Below are 24,861 nucleotides of genomic sequence, written 5' to 3' on the forward strand. Positions count from 1 at the left end.
TCTGCCTTATCTAGCCAAGTACTGCCACTTTAGCAAGCGTGTCTGAAGGGCTGCTGCCGCTATTTCCGAAACGAGTGGTTAAAAACTCGGAGCAACTAACTGCGACCTGACTAACCCTATCATTGCACATCAGTTTAAAAACTCTGGCAAAGGCATCTACGCCAAACTCGCCTTGGAGACCAATACGTGAACAAAAGCGTCTTGAAAGAAGAGCAAGATTTCTGGGATTCTCGTGTAAAGGAAGGCATTTTGATGTTATTGAGTAATATCTGTGAAATTAAATAAGTGCCGCTTTCTATTAGGAGCCATTATCTGCTTTTATTCCGGATCAGTTAAGTCGTCTGGTATTGGTCACTGTTTCCACGGTGACGTAGCTGTCACCGTCAAGTGTCTGTTTGAAGGGACCGCGCCATTGGCTTATTGGAGACAGGATATAACCATTTCCTTCATATCTTATACAGTGGTGATGCAGCGCGTGCGGCAATTGGCAGAGGCGATCGTCGACGTAAGGGCCCGCAAAGCACCGATTTTTGCAGTTAGCCACTTGCTGCTTTACGCTTATGTGGCGGCTACGCTGATACTACGCCAAATGAAATGAAAAAAATAGCAGCTGTGCATAGAACGCCGCTCCAGTTCTACCCCTTTTGTGTTTATGGCTGAAGGCCGCCTCGCTTAAATTTATTAGCTTAATATCCCTTATCAGCATTGATTGTGAACATTGCAGCATTTCTGTTGTTGGCTGAGCAGGAACGAAACCCGGCGTCGGCATTTACCGGTAGCAGTGATCCCTTAAATCGAAGATGACGTCACCCCGCGCACAGTGGTTCATTGTTTGTACGATGCGCTATTGCCCGCAGATGGCAGGTGCCCCAGCAGTAAGCCTCGAGCGACCAAGGTTGCGCTTCCCGAGTGACCAATATTTAAGAGCCACCTGCCACGGTAGTCAGTATGCTGAAAGTCCGGTGGGCAGGTTGTAATCACGCCACAATGTCATGTAACCTAGGTAGCCCACCTGCCTCCTGAGTTGCTCTATGTTGACGACCTGCCAGAGCCCTGCCCGTGATTTTTCGCTCACAGCGCCGACGACGCCGACATCGGATTTTCTAGACGACGGGGCCTTTAACGCTACCGCGTTAGGCCGCTTTGCTTCTTAGCGAACAAAGGGGAACTTAGTACATACGCTGCGTTAGACCAGTATGCTAATGAGTAGTGTATTATTAAAAATAAAGAGAAAAAGAATATCCAGATTTAAAGATTCAAATAAAAACAATACTTTCGAATTCAAAGCACTCAACTAGTCTTAAGTGGCTTATGAATTTTTACAAGCGATATCTGACAGTTATTTACTTCTTGGTCATAAAATAAAAAAGAATACAGGTTACAGTAACTTGGGAGTACTGTCTGGGAAAACTCGATGACATCAAAACTTCGGCACCGCACATGATCTCTTTGTCCTTGCTTTATACACGGTTGGGGTCCGAGGGCCAGTCAAGTTGAATAGTTAAGCCTTTTTCCGAGCGTCCCTTGCCAGTGCAGATGTTCTTTTTGTACATGACAGCCACAATAAAGCCACTTCATTCACTTATATCAATAATCAATAAACACTACTGCTTTTATGTTCTGGTCAGACAAAACACGTGATCTCTTGTAAAGTGGTCTAGATATCTGCTCTTTGTCAAGCTGTCAGTCGACAGGATACGGCGAAATCTGTGAACTTTTTATATATTGTCACGTAGTGGTGACGGCAGTCGAAGCAGCGATGAATACGGACGAAAGGATCTTCTAAAAGAACTGTTTATTGGGCTGACTTGCACCCAAAATGGACTGAATCACTCGGCGGCGGCGAAGCGACAAGCGTGCTCGGCGGTCGTCGAACAGAATGCCCGCCGCTGTCGGCCGTGCTCAATTTAAAGCTGATAGCGAACATTCGAGATAAAGGCCGCAAAGTTACTAGAACATTCCGGAACAACGTAGAATCAGCTTTGCCTGGCTGCGATCAATCGAGATGAATCTAGTCGCGTCTTGCGTCGCAAACAAAGCGATAAGGTGGTGTCGCGGCAGATTTGAAAAACGAAAAAACACTGCAAATATTGGCGGCATTACTCCCCTCTCAAAGAAGCATCGACCCGATGCATTAAAACAAATAATGCGACTAGTAAGGGAAAAAAACAGATCTTGCGAAAATAGAGCATGGAAATGCAGCGGCCTTTAGCGGGCATAATACGGCTTCAGACGGACTACATGGACGACTTCTGGTCGTACGCGGCGTCGCTGGGATGCAGTCATTGCGTCAGGGATGACCTCATAATCCAGTTCACCCAGCCGACGAAGAACCTTGTACGGGCCGAAATAGCGGCGCAAAAGCTTTTCACTCAATCCACGGCGGCGAATGGGCGTCCGCACCCAGACTTGGTCTCCTGGTTTGTATTCCGCGTTGCGTCTTCGTAGGTTGTAGCGTCTGGCGTCGGACCGCTGCTGATCTTTGATCCGTAATCGGGCAAGCCTTCGAGCTTCTTCTGCGCGTTGAAGGTAGGCGGCAACGTCGACGTTCTCTTCTTCTGTAACGTTGGGCAGCATGGCGTCTAGCGTGGTCGTGGCCTCCCTGCCATGGACGAGCCTAAAAGGCGTCATCTGGGTGGTCTCCTGCACTGCGGTGTTGTAGGCGAAGACGACGTAAGGCAGGATGACATCCCAGGTTTTATGTTCGGCATCGACATACATAGCGAGCATATCGGCGATGGTTTTGTTCAGGCGCTCGGTCAGTCCGTTGGTCTGCGGATGGTATGCAGTTGTCCTCCGGTGGCTGGTTTGGCTGTAGCGCTGGATGGCTTGCGTGAGTTCCGCCGTAAATGCTGTTCCTCTGTCCGTGATGAGCACATCGGGGGCGCCGTGTCGAAGAAGGATGCACTCCACGAAAAATTTGGCCACTTCTGCTGCTGTTCCGTTCGGTAGGGCTTTCGCCTCGGCGTAGCGGGTCAGGTAGTCGGTCGCTATGATGATCCACTTATTTCCAGATGTTGACGTTGGAAAAGGGCCAAGCAAGTCCATGCCAATCTGCTGAAAGTGTCTTGAGGGAGGTTCAATGGGGTTCAGATATCCTGAATTCCTGGGGCTTGAGCGTCGGTCATAGGCTGGGCGGGCGGGGGCTGGGAGGCGGCGTTGTGGAACAAGTGGCTCATCTCGGGGAGGACGGGGGGTTGTCGTTGGGGCTGGGCAGTCCTTACTGCAGCGGCGTAGGTCATGGCCTGGGGTTCTGTGGCCGTCGGGGTGCCAAGTGCCTGTTGCACTTCTTCCCGTACCACGTCCATCAGAGTCGATGCTTGTGGCTGTGGGGAGGATGGCAGTAATCGGCGTATCTCCTCTCGGACGATTTCGCGGATAACGTCCCGCAAGCTGTCGCTGGTGGTGGCCGCCGTGTCCGAACGGATTGCATAGGCAGAGGAAGGGCGGTTGTACTGCCGAGCTCGGACGTCGAGGGTCTTCTCAATCGTGCAGGCTTCCTGCATGAATTCCTCGACCGTTTTTGGCGGCTGACGGACGAGGCTGCCAAAGAGTTGTTCTTTTACGCCGCGCATTAAGAACTGAACTTTCTTTTCCTCGGTCATCCCGGGATCGGCGCGGCGAAATAGGCGCTTCATCTCCTCGACGTAGCTGCGTACGGGCTCATTCGGAAGCTGGATCCTGGACTCGAGGAGTCGTTCGGCTCTTTCTTTCCTCACGACACTGGTAAATACCTTCAATAGTTCTCTCTTGAATAGCTCCCATGTCGTAAGGGACGACTCGTAGTTTTCGTACCACGTGCGTGCGGAGCCATCCAATGAGAAAAAAAACGTGTCCAATCTTTGCCGCATCATCCCACTTGTTGAATGACGCCACGCGCTCAAATTGATCCAACCATTCTTCAGGGTCTTCGCCTAGGGATCCATTGAAAGTTGGCGGCACCCGCGGCTGCTGCAGTATGATCGGTGTCGACATCTTCGGCGAGATTGCGGTGCTCGTAGCCGCGTCTTTTCGCTGTCTTGTGCGGTCCGGCAGTTTCCCGAACTCAGGCTCCTCTCCCTGGAGACGTCGGCTGGCTCGCTGAGCTGCTCGCTCGTCCTCGGGTGCGAAGCGCTCAGGGCTGGCTTCACGACTTGAAGGGGGCGTCCGGAACATGGAAGGCTACCCCGCACCTCCACCAGATGTCACGTAGTGGTGACGGCAGTCGAAGCAGCGATGAATACGGACGAAAGGATCTTCTAAAAGAACTGTTTATTGGGCTGACTTGCACCCAAAATGGACTGAATCACTCGGCGGCGGCGAAGCGACAAGCGTGCTCGGCGGTCGTCGAACAGAATGCCCGCCGCTGTCGGCCGTGCTCAATTTAAAGCTGATAGCGAACATTCGAGATAAAGGCCGCAAAGTTACTAGAACATTCCGGAACAACGTAGAATCAGCTTTGCCTGGCTGCGATCAATCGAGATAAATCTAGTCGCGTCTTGCGTCGCAAACAAAGCGATAAGGTGGTGTCGCGGCAGATTTGAAAAACGAAAAAACACTGCAAATATTGGCGGCAATATCAGCAAAGATAACACTGCAGCTCTCTAATTTCCAGGGGCAACTAGTGAGACCATTTGCGTGGGCCGTGCTCCAAGTCACTTACCTTCGAAGCACTCGGCGCTGTGTTGACAGTAACTGTGACTTTGGTTGTGATTGCGGCCTCGGTGCTTGATAACCTCGTGGTAATGTCCTGAAGCAAAAAACTGCCAGCATTTACACCTCGCAAATTGCAAACGTCAGTGCTAGCAGTAAACTATCGTGCAGCGCCACAATTCCTCGCTCGTGCTAGCATTTATCGCGCATTATTCTTTCTGAAAAATTATTAGAACTAGCATGCGCGAGATACAGTTCTCGCTCTTTGGCGCGAGCTCGACAGACGGCCGAATAACAGAATCACGATATGCCCGCTATGTTCTCGCCTCCCAGCCAAGCTCCTCTGTGCTTTTATAAACTCGCGCGTGAGCACGCCTTCGGCGTGCTAGCCCCAGGAGAGAATGATTCACTTCCCGCTGAAGAATATTTTTGGAAGGCATGCGCGCTTGCCTTTCAATATTGTGTATCTGTGGCGGGACATCACGGTGCTAAAAGAACAGAATACGCTATGCGCCTAGAGTTTACGTTCAATTGCTGCTCCACGAAAGAATTGCCATAGCACTTGTGCTATTACTAACTGAGATTAAAACTCATTATTAGCGGTTTTGAGGCAAAGAGAAATGACCACTAAAACAGGCAACAGAGAAGATTCAGACGCAAGTAAGAAATGCAAAGACGTCGACGAAGCCGCACAAAAGGAAGAAACACACAGACAGACAAAGCCCCCCAAGAACGACGAAAAACAGACGTGCACGAAGCCGCCATACAAGGAACACACACAGACATGCACGAGGATGCAACACAAGGAAGAAACACGAAGATAAGAACGAGGCAGCTACACAAGGGAGAAACATATAGACGTGCACGAGGCTGCAACACAAGGAAGAAACGCAAAGGGGTGAACAAGGCTGCTGCATAAAAAACACAGACCTGGATGAGGCAACTACACAAGAAAGAAACACACAGCCGCGAACAAGGCAGCTAAAAAAGAAACAAAAGGCGTGGATGAGGCAAGTACAAAAGCAATAAGCACACAGCCGCGAACGAGGCTGCAACACAAGGAAGAAACTACAGGCGTGACCGAGGGTGCAAAAAAAAAGAAACACAGACGCGCTACACAAGCACGAAACACAGACATGGACTAGCCTGGTCCACAAGAAAGAAACACACAGGTGCCAGCGAGGCTGCTACAAAAGGAAGAAATACACAGACGTGGACGAGGCTGCTACAAAAGGAAGGAATACACAGACGTGGACGAGGCTAATACGCAAGGAAGCATTACAAAGATGTGGACGAGGCTGCTAAACAAGGAAGAAACACAGACGAAGTTGAGGCTGCTACAAAAGAAAAAAACACAAAAACGTGGACGAGGCTGCTACACAAAAAAGCAACAGGAGTGTACGAGGCTGTTACACAAGGAAGAAACACACAGCCGCGAACGAGGCTGCTAGACAAGTAAGAAACATACAGGCGTGGACGAGGCTGGTACACGAGGAAGAAAGACACCGTGGACGAGGCTCCTACACAAGGAAGAAACAGACAACTGGGAACGTGGCTGCTAGACAAGGAAGAAGCACAGACGTGAACAAGGCTGCTACACAAGAAACAGACGTGTACGAGGCAACTACACAACGAAGAAACACAAAGCCCCGAACGAGGCAGCTACGCAAGGAAGAATCAACAGACGTGGATGAGACTGCTACTCAAGAAAGAATCACAGCCGCGAACGAAGCTGCTACACAAGGAATAAACAGAGACTTGGACGGGGCTACTACACAAGGAAGAAACACAGATTTGGACGAGGCTGCTACACAAGGGAAAAAAACAGAGGTGGAGGAGGCTGTTACACAAGCAAGAAACACACAGTCGCCAAAGAGGTTGCTAGACAATGAAGAAACACAAGGTCGTGAACGAGGCTGCTACACAAGGAAGAAACAAAGACGTGAACAAGGCTGCCACAGAACGAAGAAACACGAGGGCGTAGAAGACGCTGCTGCACAAGGAAGAATCAACAGACGTTGACGACACTCCTACATAAGGAAGAAACACACAGCCGCGAACGAGGCTGCTACACAAAGAAGAAGCAAAGAGGAGGATGAGGCTGCTACAGAAGGAGGAAACACAAGAGCGGGGACGAGGCTGCTAGACAAGTAAGAAACATACAGGCGTGGACGAGGCTGGTACACGAGGAAGAAAGACACCGACGTGGACGAGGCTCCTACACAAGGAAGAAACAGACAACTGGGAACGTGGCTGCTAGACAAGGAAGAAGCACAGACGTGAACAAGGCTGCTACACAAGAAACAGACGTGGACGAGGCAACTACACAACGAAGAAACACAAAGCCCCAAACGAGGCAGCTACGCAAGGAAGAATCAACAGACGTTGATGAGACTGCTACTCAAGAAAGAATCACAGCCGCGAACGAAGCTGCTACACAAGGAATAAACAGAGACGTGGACGAGGCTACTACACAAGGAAGAAACACAGATTTGGACGAGGCTGCTACACAAGGGAAAAAAAGACAGAGGTGGAGGAGGCTGTTACACAAGCAAGAAACGCACAGTCGCCAACGAGGTTGCTAGACAAGGAAGAAACACAAGGTCGTGAACGAGGCTGCTACACAAGGAAGAAACAAAGACGTGGAGAAGGCTGCCACAGAACGAAGAAACACGAGGGCGTAGACGAAGCTGCTGTACAAGGAAGAATGAACAGACGTGGACGAGACTGCTGCACAAGGAAGAAACACACAGGCGCGAACAAGGCTGCTACACAAGGAAGAAACACAGACGTGGACGAGACTGCTAGGCAAGGAAGAAACAACAGACGTGGATGAGGCGGCTACACAAGGAAGAAACAAAGAGCGTGAACGAGGCTGCTACACAAGGAAGAAACACAGACGAGGACGAGGCTGCTACAGAAGGAAAAAACACAAGGGCGTGGACGGCGCTGCTGCACAAGGAAGAATCAACAGACGCGGACGAAAGTGCTACACAAGGAAGAAAAACACAACCGCGAAGGAGGCTGCTACACAATGGAGAAACATAGACGTGGACGAGGCTGCTACAGAAGGAAGAAACACAAGGGTGTGGACGAGGCTGCTACTCAAGGAAGAACTAACAGACGAGGACGAGACTGCTACAGAAGGAAGAAACAGAGCCGCGAACCAGACTGCTACACAAGGAAGAAACAGACATGAAAGAGGCTGCCACGGAAGGAAAATCAAAAGGGCGTGGACGAGGCTGGTACACAAAGAAGAATGAACAGACGTGGATGAGACTGCTACACAAGGAAGAAACACACAGCAGCGAACTGGGCTGCTACACAAGAAAGAAACACCGATGTGGACGAGGCTGCTACAGAAGGAAGAAACACAAGGGAGTATGCGAGGCTGCTACGCAAGGAAGGATCAACAGACGTGGACGAGGCTTCTACACAAGGAAGAAACAAGCAGCCGGGGACGTGGCTGCTAGACAAGGAAGAAGCACAGGCGTGAACAAGGCTGCTACACAATAAACAGACGTGGATTAGGCACCTACATAACGAAGAAACATAAAGCCCCGAACGAGGCAGCTACGCAAAGAAGAATCAACAGACGTGGTTGAGACTTCTACACAAGGAAGAAACACAGCCGCGAACGAAGCTGCTACACAAGGAAGAAACAGAGACGTGGACGAGGCTGCTACATAAGGAAGAAACAAATTTGGACGATGCTGCTACACATGGGTAAAAACAGAGGTGGACGAGGCTGCTACACAAGGGAGAAACACACAGTCGCCAACGAGGCTGCTAGACAAGGAAGAAACACAAGGTCGTGAACGAGGCTGCTGCACAAGGAAGAAACAAAGACGTGGACAAGGCTGCCACAGAACGAAGAAACACGAGGGCGTAGACGAAGCTGCTGCACAAGGAAGAATCACCAGGCGTGGACGAGACTCCTACATAAGGAAGAAACACACAGCCGCGAAGGAAGCTGCTACACAAGGAAGAAAGAGAGCTAGTCGAGGCTGCTACAGAAGGAAGAAACACAAGAGCGGAGACGACGCTGGCACACAAGGAAGAATGAACAGACGTGGACGAGACTGCTACACAAGGCAGGAACACACAGCTGTGAACAAGGCTGCTAAAGAAGCACAGACATAAAGAAGCACAGTCGTGGACGAGGCTGCTACGCAAGGAAGAAACAACAGACTTGGACGAGGCTGCTACACAAGGAAGAAACAAAGGGCGTGAACGAGGCTGCTACACAAGGAAGAAACAAAGACGTGGACGAGGGTGCTACAGAAGGAATAAACACAAGGGTGTGGACGAGGCTGCTGCACAAGGAAGAATCAACAGACGTGGACGAAACTGCTACACAAAGAAGAAACACACAGCCGCGAAGGAGACTGCTACACAATGTAGAAACTAAGACGTGGACGAGGCTGCCACAGAAGGAAGAAACACAAGGGTGTGGACGAGGCTGCTACCCAAGAAAGAATTAACAGACGAGGACGAGGCTGCTACAGAAGGAAGAAACACAGAGCCCCGAACGAGGCTGCTACACAAGAAAGAAGCACAAACATGGACGAGGCTGCTACAGAAGGAAACACAAAAGGGCGTGGACGAGGCTGGTACACAAGAAAGAATGAACAGACGTGAACGAGATTTCTACACAAGGACGAAACACACAGCAGCGAACGAGGCTGCTACACAAGGAAGAAACACCGACGTCGATGAGGCTGCTACAAAAGGAAGAAACACAAGGGAGTGGACGAGGCTGCCACACAAGGAAGGATCAACAGACGTGAACCAGACTGCTACACAAGGAAGAAATAGCCGCGGAGGAGGGTACTACACAAGGAAGAAACACAGACGTGGACGAGACTGCTACAGAAGAAAGAAACACAGCCAGTGAACGACGCTGCTACACAAGGAAGAAAGAACAGGCGTGAACGAGGCTGCCAGGGAAGAAACACAGACGTGGACGAGACTGCTACACAAGCAGGAAACACAGTCGCGAACGAGGCTGCTAAAGAAGGAAGAAACACAGACGTGGGCAAGTGTCACGTATCTCTCTGGAGAACACTCGGACCGAAAGAATGAACTAGGCGAGATGTGTACCCTCACATACGTACATATATTACACCCTACGTGGCACACACACACTAGCACACAAAACTAACAAAACTAACACAAAACACAGACTACAAATACACACGGCCCGGGAACACTGCTACTAGCGTCTACTACTAGCGTTCTACTGTTAGTGGTCGGCGCTCGTGCTCACGCTTGGTTCGGTGCGGCTGCGGCGTTGTATGGTTCCAGCAGCCGGCGTCGGGGCGGCGTTCGACGTGCTTGGGCTGACGTCGCTGGCGGCGTCGCTGGCTGCGTCGTATAAGGTCTCGGTCCAAACGCCCGTGGAGGTGATGCCGGTGTTGTCGGCGGGGGGGGGGGGGGGGGGGGGCACCACCCAGATGGGTGGCAACAGCACTGGAGACACCCCTGGCCGTTGCAGGTGATAGTGTCCTCCATTGTCTCCCCGGAACGGGCTCAGGCACGGCAGGAAGTCCACGATGCGAAGCCGTAGAACGTGAGCTCACCGGAGCAGTAGCCGGCGTCACTCTCTTCGAGCCAATGTGTCCCTGACCCGCCGGAGGTTGCGCTTCTCTGTACTTCCCCCCGTGTGTCGCTCTCCCTCGCCCTTTTATACTCTTGGCCTTAGTACACGTAAGCCTTGTCGTCGTCTTCTTTCTTCTCTTCTCCACCAATCATCTCTCTACACCTCACCGAATGCTTCTCCCCCAATCATCTCTCTCCGCATCACCCAATGCTTCCTCTTCACCTTCTTTATTCTATGGTTAATCCACGTCGTCTTCACACCTCTTTCTTTAAAAATTTTATTTTAGACTCAGTATATGTGAAAGGATCCCCTCTCAAGAGTTTTTACATGAAAAACAGCTCACGTCATACTCATCTTCAAGCCATCCAGCCAATCGACTATCTGCTGTGGCGATTCTGAACCCAGCCCATAACACACAGCAGATGTCCAGCACACACCAAGAGCACATCACTAACTTAGTTTTCTGAAAACGCAGTCTGGTGTGCTAACACACCGCTGCAGTTTTCCGTACAAAGTCCTTAATACACATGTTCTTGTTCACAACACACTCCCTTGTATAATCACATAACACCAACCACAGCAACAACATAATTTCAGAGATATTAACACAGCAACAAGATATGTCCAAGAGATTCCTATAGCTGTTCAGTTGGCTCTACTTATGAAGTCCGCTTCAACGTTATCTCTGCCTTTAATATATTCCACCTGATATGAGCATTCTTGCAAGGCTAAACTCCATCTAATGACTTTACTATTGGTCATTTTGGCCTTGGTTAAGTATTCAAGCGGTTGAGGATCTGAGTCTTGAATGTCTCCCAATAAGATAAATGTGGAATTTATTTACCGCCCACACCACCGCCAAACAGTCCTTTTCAACAGTGGAGTAGTTGCGTTCACTAGCCGATAATCTCTTGCTTGCAAAAAATACCGGATGTAGCACGCGAATCTCTTCGTGCAAGAGTACAGCTCCTAAAGCTCGGTCTGATGCTTCAGTGTGAAGCACAAACATTTTATCAGATTCGGAGCAAGCAGAACGGGCGGTTTTTTAATGCCCATTTAACATCACGCTAATTAGCACCTTATCTCATTCTACAGTTTTCTTCCCACTGTGCGTGGGCATCTGGACAATATCACCTGTCTCCTCGGCTACCAGCGAGCATGCTACGTTGGGGGCGCACTGTACGGGAACGCTTTCTTCGTACTTTTTCAACATGTTTGCATGGAAACCTTCTTGGTGTTATTTATCAATAACTCATATTCCATTTAATTTTTCTTAGGCGTCACAAGGTAAGAGCCCTTCCACTGCATCAGTAAATTATTATGATCTGTGGGTAGCAGGATGTGAACCTTGTCGCTCGGATTCAGATTCCTGTGATTGGCTTTCTTGTTATAGTAGCCCTTATAGCGTTGGCGCGCCCTTTCCAGGCCTTGTTGTGCAAGCCTGCATGTTTCTTCCAACTTGTCTCGCAACTCAAGAAGGTATGTGTATGTTGTCTTGAGATCTGATGCAATCTCCTTATTAGCCCACAACACCTTGAGTATTTTAAGTGGGCCTCTCACGGTTCTCCCATACAACATCTCGAAGGGCGAGAAACCAAGACTAGTTTGCGGTACTTCGCGGTAAGCGAACAAAAGAGCTGGGAGATATCTAACCCAGTCAGTAGGCCTCTCCTGGCACATTTTCTTGATCGTATTATAGAGGGCGCCGTTGTACCGCTCTACAAGCCCATTACACATGGGATGGTAAGGCAGCGTCAGTAACTACCTTACTGACAAAAGGAGGTTAACCTCCTTCATTAGTTTCGATGTGCAGTTCAAGCCCCGGTCACTCAAAACTTCCCTCAGTAACCCATAACGCGAAAACATTTCCACAAGACCCTCCACCACTTGGATACTGTCAATACCTCTCAGTGAAATAGCGCCAGGATAACGAGTGGCGTCAACCAGAGTAAGCACATATCTATTGCCTTTGGCGGATACTGGTGAGAGTGGCCCCACAATGTCAATGGGCACTCGCTGAAACGGTAGGTCGATGGCTGGCATCTCGCCCAGAGGTATGGGACAAACTCTTCCCTGCGGGACTGTGCGCTGGCGCACGTCACATGAGCGAACAAAGAGCTTAACGTCACTCTGAACACCCGGCCAAAAGAACTCCTCAGTGATCCTAGACGCTGTTTTTTGAACACACTCGGGTCTGGCCATATTGGTGTCATGTCCTGAGCGTAACACTGTCTCTCGCGTATCTCTCAGTAACTCCAGCTGTTGGACCCGCCTTCCTGAACTAATTATGCATTCCCTGTGCAGAAGACCACTTGATAATTGATATCCGAATGACGTACGACTTCTCTTTTCACTTTTTCCCCGACTCTTTCGAAGCAGGCCTTCAAGCTCGTGTCTTCTTTTTGCCTAATTGCAATTTCGCCCGATTTTACGCTCAGGCACATGGCAACAGGAGTAGAGAGCGGACGCTGCGTTGCTGGGCTGTCGCTTGAGCTCTTGTCTCCACTGCCGACGAGAAACTGACTGCACCCGTCTGAGCTGTCGCGGGCCTTTCCTCCTTTGGATGCTCTTCAACGGCGAGCCTCCTACACTCGGGATAGGGGTCTTCGACACTCCTTTCACCCGTAATGTTTCCCAAGATGAGATAGTAGATGGGTTGGTCTACGCATTTTGCCGCTACCTGCCCCGTGTAATATGGTGTGGACACTGGAATCCTGGCTTCAGAACGGTACCTTACTGTGATATCTTCCCCTGTGAGATCCTCGTCCTTCCCCAGGCTTCTCCACACCAAAACTGTGTTTATTTATTTTATTTAGTAATACTGCAGGCCAATACTTTGGCCCAAGCAGGAGGGGCATATCACAAACACGAAAACACAGAAAAGCGTACAATGCAATATGAAATGAACATAATGCACTAAAAGAAGCACAAATGATAACGTCAACATCGCTAACTTGCACAAAAATGATTTTACAATGCAGCCATGAAGTCGTTAGACCGAAATACACTAATGGGAAGTGAATTCCAACCGTTCACCGTTCGAGGGAAAACACTGTACTTGTAAGCGTTTGTTTTCGCGAAGATCGGTGCAAGCAAATACTCATGACTGTGTCGTGTTCTCCTCGTAGAAGGCCGACATACGGATTCTGGTAGCGTCATATTATTTTGTTCCAGAAAGAGTGTTATGTAGTAGTACAAGGCGATTAATTTTTCTGCGTATTTCGAGTCTCTGTATTCTATTTTGTAACATTATTGAGGACGGCGAATCCTTCCTGGCACATTTCCCGTAAATAAATCACACTGCTTTTCTCTGTACTCCCTCAAGTTCTTTTGAGTCTTTCATGGTATGCGGGTCCCAGAGTTCGGAAGCATATTTAACTTTGATCTCACTATTGCATTGTAGGCTAACATTTTATTCCTTACAGGCGCGTTTTTAAGCTTTCTTTTTATGAACCACAATTTTTTTAGCGCAGCTGAGCAAACATCCGAGATATGAGTTGACCATGTAAGCTTAGTGTTGAGGGTAACGCCAAGGTATTTGTATTTGTCGACTTCGAGGACAGTTCTATTTCCAAGTTGGTACGAAAAAATGCTAGCAGATTTTTTTCTTGTTACGCGTAAAAGTACAGTTTTTTCTGCGTTGTGCTCCATTCCCCAATTGGAACACCAGTCAGTGATTTCAGCAAGGCATCTTTGCAACACATAATTATCATCATAGGACACAATTTCCTTGAAGATAACACAATCGTCCGCGTATAACCGAATGGACACATTTCCAGGAATAACATCAATCAAGTCATTAACATAAATTAAAAATAACAATGGTCCTAGCACACTGCCCTGAGGGACTCCTGAGGTGATCTGACGAGCTCTGGAAGTACAATTCCTAATATCAACAAACTGTTCTCTGTTTTTGAGATAAGCACATATCCACTGTATGATACCAAATGGGAGTCCAATTTTATCTGATTTATGTAATAGCTTTGCATGGGGAACTTTATCAAAAGCTTTGCTGAAGTCCAGAAAGAGCACATCTATTTGTCCAGATAAATCAAGTATGCGGTATAGCTCATGTACGGTTGTTACGAGTTGAGTTACAGTGGAGAGTCCTTTCCTGATACCATGCTGAAAAGGTATAGTATGCTATGACCTCTTGTATAAAACCAGCGACAATATGTTCCAATAGCTTACAACACGAGCTAGTAATAGATATAGGACGATATTTGAAACAGTTTGGCGGTCTCCTTTCTTGTGTACCGGCACAACACGTGCTTAACTCCAGACTGATGGTATTGCACCTAATTTTAAGGATAACTGAAAAAGATTAGAAATGAATTCAGATAATTGCTCAGAATATCGCCTCAAGAAAGCATTAGGAATGTTATCGGGCCCAGCTGACTTCTTAGTATTTATATTTAGAAGCAATGCCAGGACACCTTCGCGAAAGATTAAAATATTATCTACCGATGGGCTACTTGTACTGGAAAGTTCACACTGATCACATTCTGTAAACACACTTTGAAAATATACATTGAAGTATTCAGCAATGCAGTGCGCATCCTCTATTTCAATTCCGTTGACGTTAATGCTTTGTATCTGTTGTTTTCTTTGGCTTAGATGCAGCCAGAACTTTTTATTATCGCTCCGCTGTCTCTATGCACCAATATAGGCTGGTCTCCTATTTGCCCAACCACCACCGGCATTGCTGGTTTTGACCAGGCTGTTCCGCTCACCACCTCATTTTCCAGCGGCGTTTGTTCTCCTTTCAGCTGTTGAACTTCAGGTGGCGTGACAAGTTCTACCCTAGAGTCGACAACGCATGCAGCTCGGTCCTGCGTTCTGTATCGGCACTCATCCAGTGTATGACCCCTCTTCTTACTACATTGACGCACAACCTGTGTTTTTTTGGGCAGCGCTACTAGCCCGACAGTCAACTGGACGGTGTCCCACATTGAAGCAGAGAAAACAACTTACTGGCGCGTTAGATGCACCATCATATTCTCTTGGTTTTGCCGCATCTGTCTCTAGGATCTTTTGGGTTTCCTCCTTTGCCTTACTCAAATTTCTTATCTTTTGAGCCTCGAGGAATTGGTCTGCATTGTCAGCGAATTCTTCCAATGAACACAACTTTCATTAATGGCGCTAGCTTTGAGCTGCAACACGTTAAAGATTTCTCTGTGACCAGCTTATCACGCACCTCTTCAAAACTCTTTTCTGTGTTTGACATATCAAGCCACCTATCAATGAGCCTGGTCAGCCTGCAGGAAAACTGCTTAGCGGCTTCCGAATCCTCAGGTTTCGCGGTGCGAAATATCTCACGAAAGCCCTCTGCCGTAAGCCTGAATCTTAGGAGGAGCGCCCTTTTGAGTTTCTCTTTGTGCATGGAATCCCCCGCAGGATTTCTTCCAAACACATTTAGCGCCTCTCCGACTAAACACATGCTCAATGCCGTGGCCCATTCACTGCGCTCTCAGCCTTGCCCCAAAGCTATCCGCTCGAATCGTTGTAGATATGCATCCAAATCATCTCTCTTGTTATCAAAAGTAGCCATTAGCTTTCTTGGGCAAACCCTGGCCGGTCTAGCAGATTCTCTACCTGCTAAGGTACGCTGATCTCTAGCCGTGATCTCCTCACATCTTCCCGCGACATGCGCCTGTATTCACAGAAGAAGCTCCTTTTCCCGTTCTATCCATCTTTTCTCCCGTTCTTCAGCATCGCGAGCTTTTCTAGCTTCTCGCTCTTCGGCCTCGCGAGATCTTCTGTCTTCTCGTTCTTCTCCCTCGCGAGCTCTTTTCGCCTCCCGCTCTTCTGCCTCGCGAGGTCTTTTAACCTCGCGCTCTTCTGCTTCGCGAGCTCGTTTACCCTCGCGCTCTTCTGCTCCGCGAGCGTATGCGCGTGCTGGCGCCCTTCGCTCTCTCTGCCTATCTGCCTCCTCTCTCTGCCTCTTCGGCTCCTCCTCATAAAGACGCATCGCCTCTTCCTTGCTTAACCCCAGCTTGAGCGCCAGTACCAATGTTTTTGCTAAATCCATCCTTTCTGCCGTCAAAAATAGCAACGATCCGAGACAAAGCAAAAAGAAAAAAGGAAATGAATCCTGAAACAGGCTCGCCTCTTATCTTTGTCACGGATCTCTCCGGATAACACTCGTGCTGAAAGAATGGACTAGGTGACAAGTGTACCCACAGAGACGTAAATTTAATGCACCCTACGTGGCACACACACTAGCAGACAAAACTAACAAAACGAACACAAAACACAAAGGCTCTAAATAGACACGACCCGAGAACACTGCTGCCAGCGTCTACTACTAGCGTTCTATTGTTAGCGGTCGGCATTCGTGATCACGGTTGGTTCGGTGTGGCTGAGGCGTTGTATGGGTTCAGCAGCTGGCGTCGAAGGCTTTCGACGTCCTTGGGCTGGCGTCGCTGTCGGCGTCGCTGGCTGCGTCGCATTAGCTCCCGTTCCAAGCGCCCGTGGAGGTGATGCCGGTATTTCTGGCGTTGGGGCCACAACCCAGATGGGCGGCAACAGAGCTGGAGACACCCCTGGCCGTAGCAGGTGGTACTGTCCTCTGTTGGCTCCCCGGAACAGGCTCAGGCACGGCAGGAAGTCTACGATGCGAAGCCGTAGAGCGCGAGCTCACCGGAGCAGCAGCCGGCGTCACTCTCTTCCAGCCAAAGCGTCGCTGACCCACCGGAGCCTCCAACTCTCTGTTCTTCCCCCTGTGCCTCGCTCTCCCTCGCCCTTTTTGCCTTGGCCTTAGTCCACGTAAGCCTTGTCGTGGTTTTCTGCTTCTCTTCTCCACCAATCATCCCTCTCCACCTCACCGAATGCTTCTCCAGCAAAAATCGCTCTCCACCTCACCGAATGCCTCTTGATCTTGGTTACTCTTCGGTTAATCCACGTCGTCTTCTTCACATCAGAAGGATAAAACACAAAGCCGCGAACGAGGCTGCTGCACAAGAAACAAACACAGACGTGGATGAGGCTGCTGCAGCAGGTACAAACATAAGGGCATTAACGAGGCTGCTGCACAAGGAAGAAACATACAGCCGCGAATGAAGCAGCTACAAAAGGAAGAAACAGACAAGGACGAGGCTGCTACACAAGGAATAAACACAGCCTCGAACGAGGCTGCTACACAAGGAAGAAACAACAGACGCAGACGAGGCTGCTACAGAAGGTGGAAACACAAGGGCATGAACGAGGCTGCTACAAAAGGAAGAAACACAGACATGGACAAGACGGCTACACAAGGAAGAAACACACAGCCGCGAATGAGGCTGCTACAAGAACAAGAATCAACAGACGCAGACGAGACAGCTTCACAAGGAATAAACACACAGCATTGAACGAGGCTGCTACACAAGCAAGAAACGACAGACGTGGACGAGGCGGCGACAGAAGGAAGAAACACAAGGGCGTGAACGCAACTGCTAAATAATACAGAAACCGAGACGTGGACGAGGCTGCTAGAGAAGGAAGAAACACAAGGGCGTGCACGAGGCTGCTGCACAAAGAAGAATCAGCGTACGAGGACGAGGCTGCCACAGAAGGAAGAAACACACACGCGTGAACGAGGCTGCTACACAGGGAAGAAACGAAGACATGGACGAGGCTGCAACAGAGCAAAGAAACACGAGGGCATAGACAAGGCTGCTGCACAAGGAAGATTCACCAGACGTGTACGAGACTGCTACAGAAGGAAGAAACACAGCAGCAAACAAGGCTGCTACAAAAGGAAGAAACACAAGGGCGTGGACGAGGCTGCTACAGAGCGAAGAATCCACAGACATGGATGAGACTGCTACACAAGGAAGAAACACAGACGAGGACGAGGCTGCTACACAAGGAAGAAGCAACAGACGTGGACGAGGCTGCTACTGAAGGAAGAAACACAAAGGGGTGGACGAGGTTGATACACGAGGTAGAATCAACAGAAATAGATGAGGCTGTTACACAAGAAAGAAACACAGGCGCGTATGGGGCTGCTGCACAAGGAAGATACAACAGACGGGGACCAGACTACTACCGAAGGAAGAAAAACAAGGGCATGGATGAGGCTGCTACAAAAGGAAGGATCAACAGACATGGACAAGACTCCTACAGAAGGAAGAATCACATGAACGTGCACGAGGCTGCTACGCAAGGATCAACGGATGTGGACGAGACTGCTATACAATGAAGAAACAGCCGCGAAGGAGGCTGCAATACAAGGAAGAAACACAGACGTGGACGAGGCTGCTGGAGAAGGAAAAAACACAAGGGCGTGGACGAGGCTGGTACACAAGGTAGAATGAACGGACGTGGAAGAGACTTCTACACACGGCAGAAACACACAGCCACGAACGACGCTTCTACACAAAGTAGAAACACAGGCGAGGACGAGGCTGCTACAGAAGGAAGAAACACAAGGGCGTGGACGAGGCTGCTACGCAAAGAAGGATCAACAGACGTGAACGAGACTGCTAAAAAAGGAAGAAACACACCGAACTAGGCTGCTATTCAAAGAAGAAACACAGACGTCGACGAGGATGCTACAGAAGGAAGAAACACAGCCACGATCGACGCTGCTACACAAGGAAGAAGCAGCATACGTGGACGAGGCTGCCAGACAAGAAAAAAACACAGACGTGGACGAGACTGCTACACAAGCAAGAAACACATAGGTGCGAACGAGGCTGCTACAGAAGGAAGAAACACAGACGTGGACGAGACTGCTACACCAAGAAGAAACACACAGCCGCGAATGAAGCTGCTACACAAGTAAGAATCAACAGACGTTGACGAGACTGCTACACAACGAATAAACCCACAGCCAAGAACGAGGCAGCTACACAAGGAAGTAACAACAGACGCGGATTAGGCTGCCAGACAAGGAAGAAACACAGACGTTGACGAGACTACTACACAAGGAAGAACACACGCAGCCGCGAACGAGACTGCTGTACAAGGAAGAAACCGAGACGTGGAAGAGGCTGCTACAGAAGGTAGAAAAACAAGGGCATGAATGAGGCTGCTACACAAGGAAGAATAAACAGACGTAGACGAGGCTGCTGCAGAAGGAAGAAACACAAGAGACTGAACGAGGGTGCTACACAAGGAAGAAACACAGACGTGGACGAGGCTGCTGCAGAAGGAAGAAACACAAGGGCATGAACACAGCAGCTACACAAGAAAGAATCAACAGATCTGGGCGAGACTGCTACACAAGGAAGAAACACCGACGTGACCGAGGCTGCTACAGAAGGAAGAAACACAAGGGGGGAACGAGGCTGCTACAGGAGCAAGAATCAACAGACGTGGACGAGACTGCTACACACAAAAGAAACACACAGTCGCGAACGAGGCTGCCGCACAAGGAAGAAGCAACAGACGTGGCGAGGCCGCTACAAAAGGAATAAACTCAAGGGGTGAATGAGGTTACTATACAAGGAACAATCTACAGACGTGGACAGGACTGCTACAGAAGAAGAAACACAAGAACGGGAACGAGGCTGCTACACAAAGAAGAATCATCAGACGTGGACCACGCTGCTACAGAAGGAAGAATCGCAACGGCTGGAACGAGGCTGCTACAAAAGCATAAAATCGCAGACGTGGACGGCGCTGCTACAGAAGGAACAAAAACCAGCGCATGGACGAGGTTGCTACACAAGGAGCAACCAACAGGCCTGGACGAGACTGCTACGCAAGAAAGAATCAACAGGCGTGGACGAGACCGCTATACAGAGAAGAAGCACACAGCCGCCAACGAGGTTGTTACGCAAGGAAGAAGAAACAGACGTGGACGAGACTGGCACACAGGAAACACGGACGTGGACGAGGCTGATTCAAAAGGAACAAACACAAGGGCGTGAACGAGGCTACAACACAAAAGAAGAAACACACTGGCGCGATCAAGGCCGCTACGCAAGGAAGAATCAACAGACATGGATGCGAGTGCTACAAAAGGGAGAAACACAGAGCCGCGAACGAGGCTCCTACAGAAGCAAGAAACAAACAGAGGTGGACGAGGCTGCTGCGGAAGGAACAAATACACAGGCGAGATAGAGGCTGCTACGCAAGGATGAAAGACACAGGAATGACCGAGGCTGCTACACAAGGAAGAAACACAAAGGCTTGAACGAGGCTCCTAGACAAGCAGGAAACACACATACGTGGATGAGCCTGTCGCGCAATGAAGAAATACAAAGGCGTGAACGAGGCTGCTACAGAATAAAGAAACGCACAGGCATGAACGCGGCTCCTACACTAGCTACACACAGACCTGGACGAGGCTCTTACACAAGCAAGAAACACAGACGTGGAAGAGGGTGCTGCGCAAGGAAGAAATACAGAGATGTGAACGAGGCTTCTAAACAAGGAAGAAGCATACAGGCATGAACAAGGCTCCTTCCGAAGCAAGAAACACAGACGTGAACGAGGTTGCCACGCAATGAAGAAATACACAGGCGTGATCGAGGCTGCTACAAAAGAAAGAAACAAACATGCATGAACGCGGCTCCTACACAAGCAAGAAACACACAGACGTGTTCGAGGCTCCTACACAAGAAAGAATTACACAGGCGTGGACGAGGATGCTGCAAAAGGAAGAAATACCAAGATGTGAACGAGGCTGCTACACAAGGAAGAAACATACAGGCATGAACGAGGCTCCTACTGAAGCAAGAAACACACAGACGTGGACGAGGCTGCCGCGAAAAGAAGAAATACACAGGCGAGAACGAGGCTGCTACAAAATGTAGAAACACAGAGGCATGAACGCGGCTCCTACACAAGCAAGAATCACACAGACGTTGACGAGGCTCATAAACAAGCAAGAATCACAAAGACGTTGGCGAGGCTGCTGCGCATGAAAGAAATACACCGTTGTGAACGAGGCTGCTGCAAAAGGAAAAACATACAGGCATGAATGAGGCTCCTACCTACTCAAGAAACAGACAGACATGGACGAGGCTGCTGCGCAAGCAACAAATGCACAGGCGAGATAGAGGCTGCTATGCTGGGCTGAAACACACAGGCGTGACCGAGGCTGCAACACAGGGAAGAAACACATAGGCTTGAACGAGGCTCCTAGACAAGGAGGAAACACACATACGTGGATGAGGCTGCTGCGAAAGGAAGAAATACACAGTTGTGAACGAGGCTGCTACAAAGGTAAAAACATACAGGCATGAACGAGGCTCACACCAAAGCAAGAAACACACAGACGTGGACGAGGCTCCTACACAAGCAAGAATCACACAGACGCGGACGAGGCTGCTGCGCAAGAAATAAATACACAGTTGTGAACGAGGCTGCCACACAAGTAAGAAACATACAGGAATGAACGAGGCTCCTACCGAAGCAAGAAACACAAAGACGTGGGCGAGCCTGCCGCGCAATGAAGAAATACACAGGCGTGAACGATGCTGCTACACAAAAACCCATGCATGAACGTAGCTTCTACACAAGGAAGAAACACCGACGTGGACGAGGCTCCTACACAAGCAAGACTCACAAACGTGGATGAGGCTGCTGCACAAGGAAGAAATGCAGTTGTTACTACGCTGCTACACAAGGAAGAAAAAAGATACGGACGAGGCAGCTACAGAACGTAGAAACACAAGGGCATGAACGAGGCTGCTACACAAAGAAGAAACACACAGCCGCGAACGAGGCTGCTACAGATTGAAGAAACAGACGTAGACGAGACTGCTACACGAGGAAGAAACACAGCCGCGAATGAAGCTGCTACACCAGGAAGAATCAAGAGATGTAGACGAGACTGCTACAAAAGGAAGAAACAAGCAGCCGCGAACGAGAAAGCTACAAAAGGAAGACACAACAGACATGAAAGAGGCTGCCAGACAAAGACGAAACAGACGTGGACGAGACTGCTACACAAGAAAGATACACACAGCCGCGAACGAGGCTGCTGCACAAAGAAAAATCAACAGAAGTAGACGAGGCTGCTACAGAAGGAAGAAACACAAGAGGGAGAACGAGGCTGCTACACGAGGAAGAATCAACAGACATGGACGAGACTGCTACACAAGGAAGAACAGAAGACCGTGAACGAGGGTGCTACATAAGGAATAATCACATGCGTGGACGAGGCTGCTAGAGAAGGAAGAAACACAAAGGCGTGGGCACAGCAGCTACACAAGGAAGAAACAACAGATCTGGGCAGGACTGCTACACAAATAAACACCGACGTGGACGAGGCTGCTACAGAAGCAAGAATCACACAGACGTGGACGAGGCTGCTGCGCAAGGAAGACATACACAGTTGTGAACGAGACTGCTGCAGAAGGACGAAACATACAGGCATGAACGAGGCTCCTACCGAAGCAAGAAACACAAAGACGTGGACGAGGCTGCCGCGCAATGAAGAAATACACAGGCGTGAACGATGCTGCTAAACAAGAAACACACATGCAAGAACGCGGCTCCTACCGAAGCAAGAAACACAAAGACGTGGACGAGGCTCCTACACAAGAAAGACTCACACAAACGTGGGAGAGGATGCTGCACAAGGAAGAAACACACAGGCGAGAACGCAGCTCCTACAAAAGAAACACATATGCGGACGAGGCTCCCATGCATCAAGAATCACAGAGACGGGGACGAGGCTGCTGCGCAAAGAAATACACAGTAGTGAACGAGGCTGTTACACAAGGAAGAAACACACAGGCGTGAACGAGGCTCCTAAAAGAGCAAGGATCACACAGACGTTAATGAGGCTGCTGTTCAAGGAAGAAATACACAGGTGTGAACGAGGCTGTTACACAAGAAACAAACATGCATGAACGCGGCTCCTACACAAACAAGAAACAGAGAGACGTGTTCGAGGCTCCTACACAAGAAAGAATCACACTGGTGTGGACGAGGATGCTGCAAAAGGAAGAAATACCCAGATGTGAACGAGGCTGCTACACAAGGAAGAAACATACAGGCTTGAACGAGGCTCCTACCGAAGCAGGAAACAGACGTGGACGAGGCTTCCGCGCAATGAAGAAGTACACAGGTGTGAACTAGGCTGCTTCACAAGAAGGAAACATGCATGAACGCGGCTCCTACACAAGCAAGAAACGCACAGACGTGGACGAGGCTCCTACACAAGCAAGAATCAGAGACGCGGACGAGACTGATGCGCATAGAAGAAATACACAGGCGTGAACGAGGCTGCTACAGAATGTAGAAACACAGAGGCATAAACGCGGCTCCTACACAAGCACGAAAGACACAGACGTGCACGAGGCCCCTACACAAGCAAGAATCACACAGACGTTGGCGAGGCTGCTGCGCATGAAAGAAATACACCGTTGTGAACGAGGCTGCTACACAAGAAAAAACATACAGGCATGAACGAGGCTCCTACCGACTCAAGAAACACACAGACATGGACGAGGCTGCTGCACAAGGAACAAATGCACAGGCGAGACAGAGGCTGCTACGCTGTGCTGAAACACACAGACGTGACTGAGGCTGCAACAAAGGGAAGAAACACATAGGCTTGAACGAGGCTCCTAGACAAGGAGGAAACACACATACGTGGATGAGGCTGCTGCGCAAGAAAGAAATACACAGTTGTTAACGAGGCTGCTATAAAGGAAGAAACATACAGGCATGAACGAGGCTCACACCAAAGCAAGAAACACACAGACGTGGACGAGGCTCCTACACAAGCAAGAATCACACAAATGCGGACGGGGCTGCTGCGCAAGAAATAAAAACACAGTTGTGAACGAGGCTGCTACACAAGCAAGAAACATACAGGCATGAACGAGGCTCCTACCGAAGCAAGAAACACACAGACGTGGACGAGCCTGCCGCGCAATGAAGAAATACAGTCGTGAACGATGCTGCTACACAAAAAACACATGCATGAATGGGGCTTCTACACAAGGAAGAAACACCGACGTGGACGAGGCTCCTACACAAGCAAGACTCACACAAACGTGGATGAAGCTGCTGCACAAGGAAGAAATACAGTTGTTTCTAGGCTGCTACACAAGGAAGAAAAAAAATACGGACGAGGCTGCTACAGAACATATAAACACAAGGGCATGAACGAGGCTGCTACACAAAGAAGAAACACACAGCCGCGTACGAGGCTGCTGCAGAATAAAGAAACCGATGTAGACGAGACTGCTACACGAGGAAGAAACACAGCCGCGAACGAAGCTGCTACACCAGGAAGAATCAAGAATTGTAGACGAGACTGCTACACAAGAAATAAACACGCAGCCGCGAACGAGACAGCTACACAAGGAAGACACAACAAACTTGGAAGAGGCTGCCAAACAAAGACGAAACAGACGTGGACGAGACTTTTACACAAGGCCGAAACACACAGCCGCGAACGAGGCTGCTGCACAAGGAAGAATCAACAGACGTAGACGAGGCTGCTACAGAAGGAAGAAACACAAGAGCGAGAACGTGGCTGCTACACGAGGAAGATTCAACGGACATAAACGAGACTGCTACACAAAGAAGAACACAAGACCGTGAACGAGGGTGCTACAAAAGGAAGAAGCACAGACGTAGACGAGGCTGCTAGAGAAGGAAGAAACACAAGGGCGTGGGCACAGCAGCTACGCAAGGAAGAAACAGCAGATCTGGGCAGGACTGCTACACAA

At 49.4% G+C, this 24,861-nt stretch overlaps 1 protein-coding gene across 2 annotated transcripts in view; it reads right to left on the reverse strand.

Annotated features, from left to right (window-relative positions):
* Window positions 1-24,861, reverse strand: part of LOC144106245 (uncharacterized) — a 230,025-nt gene that overhangs the window by 143,993 nt on the left and 61,171 nt on the right. For both annotated transcript variants that reach the window (XM_077639004.1, XM_077639005.1), the window contains exon 6: window positions 4,643-4,729. In XM_077639004.1, the coding sequence (XP_077495130.1) occupies window positions 4,643-4,729 (87 nt within the window). The remainder of the gene's footprint in view (window positions 1-4,642; window positions 4,730-24,861) is intronic.

Source organism: Amblyomma americanum, chromosome 10, assembly GCF_052857255.1.
Source record: "Amblyomma americanum isolate KBUSLIRL-KWMA chromosome 10, ASM5285725v1, whole genome shotgun sequence".
Lineage (NCBI taxonomy): Eukaryota > Metazoa > Arthropoda > Arachnida > Ixodida > Ixodidae > Amblyomma > Amblyomma americanum.